The 8,363-nt window shown below is 44.5% G+C and overlaps 1 protein-coding gene across 1 annotated transcript; it reads right to left on the bottom strand.

The window, feature by feature from the left end:
* Window positions 1-7,181: 7,181 nt before the first annotated feature.
* Window positions 7,182-7,583, bottom strand: LOC121288456 (late histone H2B.L4-like). Its single transcript, XM_041206988.1, has one exon. The coding sequence runs from the start codon at window positions 7,581-7,583 to the stop codon at window positions 7,182-7,184; it is 402 nt and encodes a 133-aa protein (XP_041062922.1).
* Between the last annotated feature and the right edge of the window lie 780 nt (window positions 7,584-8,363).

Below are 8,363 nucleotides of genomic sequence, written 5' to 3'. Positions count from 1 at the left end.
CACTGTCACATTCCATTCTATATCCTGTCCCACACTGTCACATTCCATTCTATATCCTGTCCCACACTGTCACATTCCATTCTATATCCTGTCCCACACTGTCACATTCCATTCTATATCCTGTCCCACACTGTCACATTCCATTCTATATCCTGTCCCACACTGTCACATTCCATTCTATATCCTGTCCCACACTGTCACATTCCATTCTATATCCTGTCCCACACTGTCACATTCCATTCAATATCCTGTCCCACACTGTCACATTCCATTCTATATCCTGTCCCACACTGTCACATTCCATTCTATATCCTGTCCCACACTGTCACATTCCATTCTATATCCTGTCCCACACTGTCACATTCCATTCTATATCCTGTCCCACACTGTCACATTCCATTCTATATCCTGTCCCACACTGTCACATTCCATTCTATATCCTGTCCCACACTGTCACATTCCATTCTATATCCTGTCCCACACTGTCACATTCCATTCTATATCCTGTCCCACACTGTCACATTCCATTCTATATCCTGTCCCACACTGTCACATTCCATTCTATATCCTGTCCCACACTGTCACATTCCATTCAATATCCTGTCCCACACTGTCACATTCCATTCTATATCCTGTCCCACACTGTCACATTCCATTCTATATCCTGTCCCACACTGTCACATTCCATTCTATATCCTGTCCCACACTGTCACATTCCATTCTATATCCTGTCCCACACTGTCACATTCCATTCTATATCCTGTCCCACACTGTCACATTCCATTCTATATCCTGTCCCACACTGTCACATTCCATTCTATATCCTGTCCCACACTGTCACATTCCATTCTATATCCTGTCCCACACTGTCACATTCCATTCTATATCCTGTCCCACACTGTCACATTCCATTCTATATCCTGTCCCACACTGTCACATTCCATTCTATATCCTGTCCCACACTGTCACATTCCATTCTATATCCTGTCCCACACTGTCACATTCCATTCTATATCCTGTCCCACACTGTCACATTCCATTCTATATCCTGTCCCACACTGTCACATTCCATTCTATATCCTGTCCCACACTGTCACATTCCATTCTATATCCTGTCCCACACTGTCACATTCCATTCTATATCCTGTCCCACACTGTCACATTCCATTCTATATCCTGTCCCACACTGTCACATTCCATTCTATATCCTGTCCCACACTGTCACATTCCATTCTATATCCTGTCCCACACTGTCACATTCCATTCTATATCCTGTCCCACACTGTCACATTCCATTCTATATCCTGTCCCACACTGTCACATTCCATTCTATATCCTGTCCCACACTGTCACATTCCATTCTATATCCTGTCCCACACTGTCACATTCCATTCTATATCCTGTCCCACACTGTCACATTCCATTCTATATCCTGTCCCACACTGTCACATTCCATTCTATATCCTGTCCCACACTGTCACATTCCATTCTATATCCTGTCCCACACTGTCACATTCCATTCTATATCCTGTCCCACACTGTCACATTCCATTCTATATCCTGTCCCACACTGTCACATTCCATTCTATATCCTGTCCCACACTGTCACATTCCATTCTATATCCTGTCCCACACTGTCACATTCCATTCTATATCCTGTCCCACACTGTCACATTCCATTCTATATCCTGTCCCACACTGTCACATTCCATTCTATATCCTGTCCCACACTGTCACATTCCATTCTATATCCTGTCCCACACTGTCACATTCCATTCTATATCCTGTCCCACACTGTCCCGTTCCATTCTATATCCTGTCCCACACTGTCACATTCCATTCTATATCCTGTCCCACACTGTCACATTCCATTCTATATCCTGTCCCACACTGTCACATTCCATTCTATATCCTGTCCCACACTGTCACATTCCATTCTATATCCTGTCCCACACTGTCACATTCCATTCTATATCCTGTCCCACACTGTCACATTCCATTCTATATCCTGTCCCACACTGTCACATTCCATTCTATATCCTGTCCCACACTGTCACATTCCATTCTATATCCTGTCCCACACTGTCACATTCCATTCTATATCCTGTCCCACACTGTCACTTTCCATTCTATATCCTGTCCCACACTGTCACATTCCATTCTATATCCTGTCCCACACTGTCACATTCCATTCAATATCCTGTCCCACACTGTCACATTCCATTCTATATCCTGTCCCACACTGTCACATTCCATTCTATATCCTGTCCCACACTGTCACATTCCATTCTATATCCTGTCCCACACTGTCACATTCCATTCTATATCCTGTCCCACACTGTCACATTCCATTCTATATCCTGTCCCACACTGTCACATTCCATTCTATATCCTGTCCCACACTGTCACATTCCATTCTATATCCTGTCCCACACTGTCACATTCCATTCTATATCCTGTCCCACACTGTCACATTCCATTCTATATCCTGTCCCACACTGTCACATTCCATTCTATATCCTGTCCCACACTGTCACATTCCATTCTATATCCTGTCCCACACTGTCACATTCCATTCTATATCCTGTCCCACACTGTCACATTCCATTCTATATCCTGTCCCACACTGTCACATTCCATTCTATATCCTGTCCCACACTGTCACATTCCATTCTATATCCTGTCCCACACTGTCACATTCCATTCTATATCCTGTCCCACACTGTCACATTCCATTCTATATCCTGTCCCACACTGTCACATTCCATTCTATATCCTGTCCCACACTGTCACATTCCATTCTATATCCTGTCCCACACTGTCACATTCCATTCTATATCCTGTCCCACACTGTCACATTCCATTCTATATCCTGTCCCACACTGTCACATTCCATTCTATATCCTGTCCCACACTGTCACATTCCATTCTATATCCTGTCCCACACTGTCACATTCCATTCTATATCCTGTCCCACACTGTCACGTTCCATTCTATATCCTGTCCCACACTGTCACATTCCATTCTATATCCTGTCCCACACTGTCACATTCCATTCTATATCCTGTCCCACACTGTCACATTCCATTCTATATCCTGTCCCACACTGTCACATTCCATTCTATATCCTGTCCCACACTGTCACATTCCATTCTATATCCTGTCCCACACTGTCACATTCCATTCTATATCCTGTCCCACACTGTCACATTCCATTCTATATCCTGTCCCACACTGTCACATTCCATTCTATATCCTGTCCCACACTGTCACATTCCATTCTATATCCTGTCCCACACTGTCACATTCCATTCTATATCCTGTCCCACACTGTCCCGTTCCATTCTATATCCTGTCCCACACTGTCACATTCCATTCTATATCCTGTCCCACACTGTCACATTCCATTCTATATCCTGTCCCACACTGTCACATTCCATTCTATATCCTGTCCCACACTGTCACATTCCATTCTATATCCTGTCCCACACTGTCACATTCCATTCTATATCCTGTCCCACACTGTCACATTCCATTCAATATCCTGTCCCACACTGTCACATTCCATTCTATATCCTGTCCCACACTGTCACGTTCCATTCAATATCCTGTCCCACACTGTCACATTCCATTCTATATCCTGTCCCACACTGTCACATTCCATTCTATATCCTGTCCCACACTGTCACATTCCATTCAATATCCTGTCCCACACTGTCACATTCCATTCTATATCCTGTCCCACACTGTCACATTCCATTCTATATCCTGTCCCACACTGTCACATTCCATTCTATATCCTGTCCCACACTGTCACATTCCATTCAATATCCTGTCCCACACTGTCACATTCCATTCTATATCCTGTCCCACACTGTCCCGTTCCATTCTATATCCTGTCCCACACTGTCACATTCCATTCTATATCCTGTCCCACACTGTCACATTCCATTCTATATCCTGTCCCACACTGTCACATTCCATTCTATATCCTGTCCCACACTGTCACATTCCATTCTATATCCTGTCCCACACTGTCACATTCCATTCTATATCCTGTCCCACACTGTCACATTCCATTCTATATCCTGTCCCACACTGTCACATTCCATTCTATATCCTGTCCCACACTGTCACATTCCATTCTATATCCTGTCCCACACTGTCCCGTTCCATTCTATATCCTGTCCCACACTGTCACATTCCATTCTATATCCTGTCCCACACTGTCACATTCCATTCTATATCCTGTCCCACACTGTCACATTCCATTCAATATCCTGTCCCACACTGTCACATTCCATTCTATATCCTGTCCCACACTGTCACATTCCATTCTATATCCTGTCCCACACTGTCACATTCCATTCAATATCCTGTCCCACACTGTCACATTCCATTCTATATCCTGTCCCACACTGTCACATTCCATTCTATATCCTGTCCCACACTGTCACATTCCATTCTATATCCTGTCCCACACTGTCACATTCCATTCTATATCCTGTCCCACACTGTCACATTCCATTCTATATCCTGTCCCACACTGTCACATTCCATTCTATATCCTGTCCCACACTGTCCCGTTCCATTCTATATCCTGTCCCACACTGTCACATTCCATTCTATATCCTGTCCCACACTGTCACATTCCATTCTATATCCTGTCCCACACTGTCCCGTTCCATTCTATATCCTGTCCCACACTGTCCCGTTCCATTCAATATCCTGTCCCACACTGTCACATTCCATTCTATATCCTGTCCCACACTGTCACATTCCATTCTATATCCTGTCCCACACTGTCCCGTTCCATTCAATATCCTGTCCCACACTGTCACATTCCATTCTATATCCTGTCCCACACTGTCCCGTTCCATTCAATATCCTGTCCCACACTGTCACATTCCATTCTATATCCTGTCCCACACTGTCACATTCCATTCAATATCCTGTCCCACACTGTCACATTCCATTCAATATCCTGTCCCACACTGTCACATTCCATTCAATATCCTGTCCCACACTGTCACATTCCATTCTATATCCTGTCCCACACTGTCCCGTTCCATTCAATATCCTGTCCCACACTGTCACATTCCATTCTATATCCTGTCCCACACTGTCACATTCCATTCAATATCCTGTCCCACACTGTCACATTCCATTCAATATCCTGTCCCACACTGTCACATTCCATTCAATATCCTGTCCCACACTGTCACATTCCATTCTATATCCTGTCCCACACTGTCCCGTTCCATTCAATATCCTGTCCCACACTGTCACATTCCATTCAATATCCTGTCCCACACTGTCACATTCCATTCTATATCCTGTCCCACACTGTCCCGTTCCATTCAATATCCTGTCCCACACTGTCACATTCCATTCAATATCCTGTCCCACACTGTCACATTCCATTCTATATCCTGTCCCACACTGTCACATTCCATTCTATATCCTGTCCCACACTGTCACATTCCATTCAATATCCTGTCCCACACTGTCACATTCCATTCAATATCCTGTCCCACACTGTCACATTCCATTCTATATCCTGTCCCACACTGTCCCGTTCCATTCAATATCCTGTCCCACACTGTCACATTCCATTCTATATCCTGTCCCACACTGTCACATTCCATTCAATATCCTGTCCCACACTGTCACATTCCATTCAATATCCTGTCCCACACTGTCACATTCCATTCTATATCCTGTCCCACACTGTCACATTCCATTCTATATCCTGTCCCACACTGTCACATTCCATTCTATATCCTGTCCCACACTGTCACATTCCATTCTATATCCTGTCCCACACTGTCACATTCCATTCTATATCCTGTCCCACACTGTCACATTCCATTCTATATCCTGTCCCACACTGTCACATTCCATTCTATATCCTGTCCCACACTGTCCCGTTCCATTCTATATCCTGTCCCACACTGTCACATTCCATTCTATATCCTGTCCCACACTGTCACATTCCATTCTATATCCTGTCCCACACTGTCACATTCCATTCAATATCCTGTCCCACACTGTCACATTCCATTCTATATCCTGTCCCACACTGTCACATTCCATTCAATATCCTGTCCCACACTGTCACATTCCATTCAATATCCTGTCCCACACTGTCACATTCCATTCTATATCCTGTCCCACACTGTCACATTCCATTCAATATCCTGTCCCACACTGTCACATTCCATTCTATATCCTGTCCCACACTGTCACATTCCATTCAATATCCTGTCCCACACTGTCACATTCCATTCAATATCCTGTCCCACACTGTCACATTCCATTCTATATCCTGTCCCACACTGTCACATTCCATTCAATATCCTGTCCCACACTGTCACATTCCATTCAATATCCTGTCCCACACTGTCACATTCCATTCAATATCCTGTCCCACACTGTCACATTCCATTCAATATCCTGTCCCACACTGTCACATTCCATTCTATATCCTGTCCCACACTGTCACGTTCCATTCCCTATCCTGTCCCACACTGTCACATTCCATTCAATATCCTGTCCCACACTGTCACGTTCCATTCCCTATCCTGTCCCACACTGTCCCATTCTATTTCATCTCACAATGTCCACACTGACCCAGGCCCAAGTGGATGCCATGGATTTTTAGTCCTTAGCCCTGATTCAGTCCAGACCAATGGGAAGAAAGCCTCTGGAAGTTACATGTGTCTAACCTTGAATAGTTGGGATGTATTAACCGAAGCCTACAGCACATTATGTGTAGATGTGACTCGGGTAGGACTGGCATTGAGAGCAATTGACACATTTGTTTTAAACCTGGTTTTCATTGCAGGTAGAAAAGGCCATGAAAAGCAAACAGGATTCTGGGTTTTATACACGGGCACTGAACATCAGAAGTAATTGTGTGATATTGAATTAGCAGAGAGGATACAGTTACTGTTCAGAAAGAATACAGTAACTGTATACATAAGATTTAGTAACAGTACAGAGCGGATAATGTTACTGTACAGAGCAGATAATGTTACTGTAGAGAGCGGATATTGTTACTGCATGGAGGATTTTGTTACTGCATGGAGGAGATTGTTATTGTACAAAGAGCATATAGTCATAGATACAATACAGAGACTGTACAGCAACTTCAGATTCTAATCTTTACAATGATTGACCTAAATGGAGTTGGTGTACTTGGTGCCTTTGGAGTCAGCATGTTTGGCCAATTCCCCTGCCAGTATGAGGCAGACAGCGCTCTGGATCTCTCTGGCCGAGATGGTGTGTTTGTTGTATTGAATGAGGTGTGAGGCCTCGGAGGCGATGCACTCGAAAATGTTGACAATGAAGGAATTCATAACACTCATGGCCTTGGTGGAGATCCTGGTGAAAGGGTGGAGCTGGGTCAGCACCCTGTGTATGTAAGTGGAATAGGTCTGCTTGTGAGATTTCCTCCACTTCTTGGGCGGCTTCTTGGTGACTTTAATCAGTGTCTGCTTCAACGCCTTGTGGGTCACAACACCCTTGGCTGCAGCCACCACCTCAGGCATTCCACTCGACTTGGACCAGTTCAAACACATGGACATATAAAGGGACCATCCAGAGGTAATGTGGGCAGTTTATACAGCTGATAAACATACAGGAATGATATTAGGAATATAGGGACTGTGCAGAGACCACACAGGCATGATGTAGAGATTATCTCAAGGCCCATAAGGACAATATATGGCAATTTGAGGAACTATACAGGCAGTACGCAGGAACTGAAGTGGGAACGGTGTTGTGCTGTATTGCAAACAAAAGCCATAAATGTGGATGATATTTCTGCTAGGGGAGGAGGTAGAAATTATGTCAAGTTTTAAAAGGACTCTACGCAGCTTGGCAGTAGGCAGGAGTACATTATGGAAGTCGGTAGCTTGCCATTTCCCGTGCCCCGCCTCACCCCCTCATTTGAAAAATGCAGCATAATACACAAAGTAGCCATTTAACAGCCGCTGGGCAGGTTGTCAGCCAACAGTGTTAAAGGATGGTGGGCTGTGTGGCCGGTGGACCAGCGAGGGTGGGACGTCTGCACCCAAGAAGTGGAGAAAATCTCACAAGCAGACCTATTCCACTTACATACACAGGCTGCTGACCCAGCTCCACCCTTTCACCAGGATCTCCACCAAGGCCATGAGTGTTAGAATTCCAATCTGAAGTTGCTGTACAGTCCCTGTATTGTATCTGTGACTATATGCTCTTTGTACAATAACAATCTCCTCCATACAGCAACATAATCCTGTGTGCAATTGGCAGGAGTGACCCAGAAGGAGGTCACAGCCACTCATTTAAAGGGACCTCTGGCATGGGACTGTGTCAAC

Source organism: Carcharodon carcharias, chromosome 15 (genome assembly GCF_017639515.1).
Source record: "Carcharodon carcharias isolate sCarCar2 chromosome 15, sCarCar2.pri, whole genome shotgun sequence".
Classification (NCBI taxonomy): domain Eukaryota; kingdom Metazoa; phylum Chordata; class Chondrichthyes; order Lamniformes; family Lamnidae; genus Carcharodon; species Carcharodon carcharias.
The sequence above is the reverse complement of the archived record's forward strand: the minus strand, read 5'-3'. Positions and strand labels throughout refer to the sequence as shown.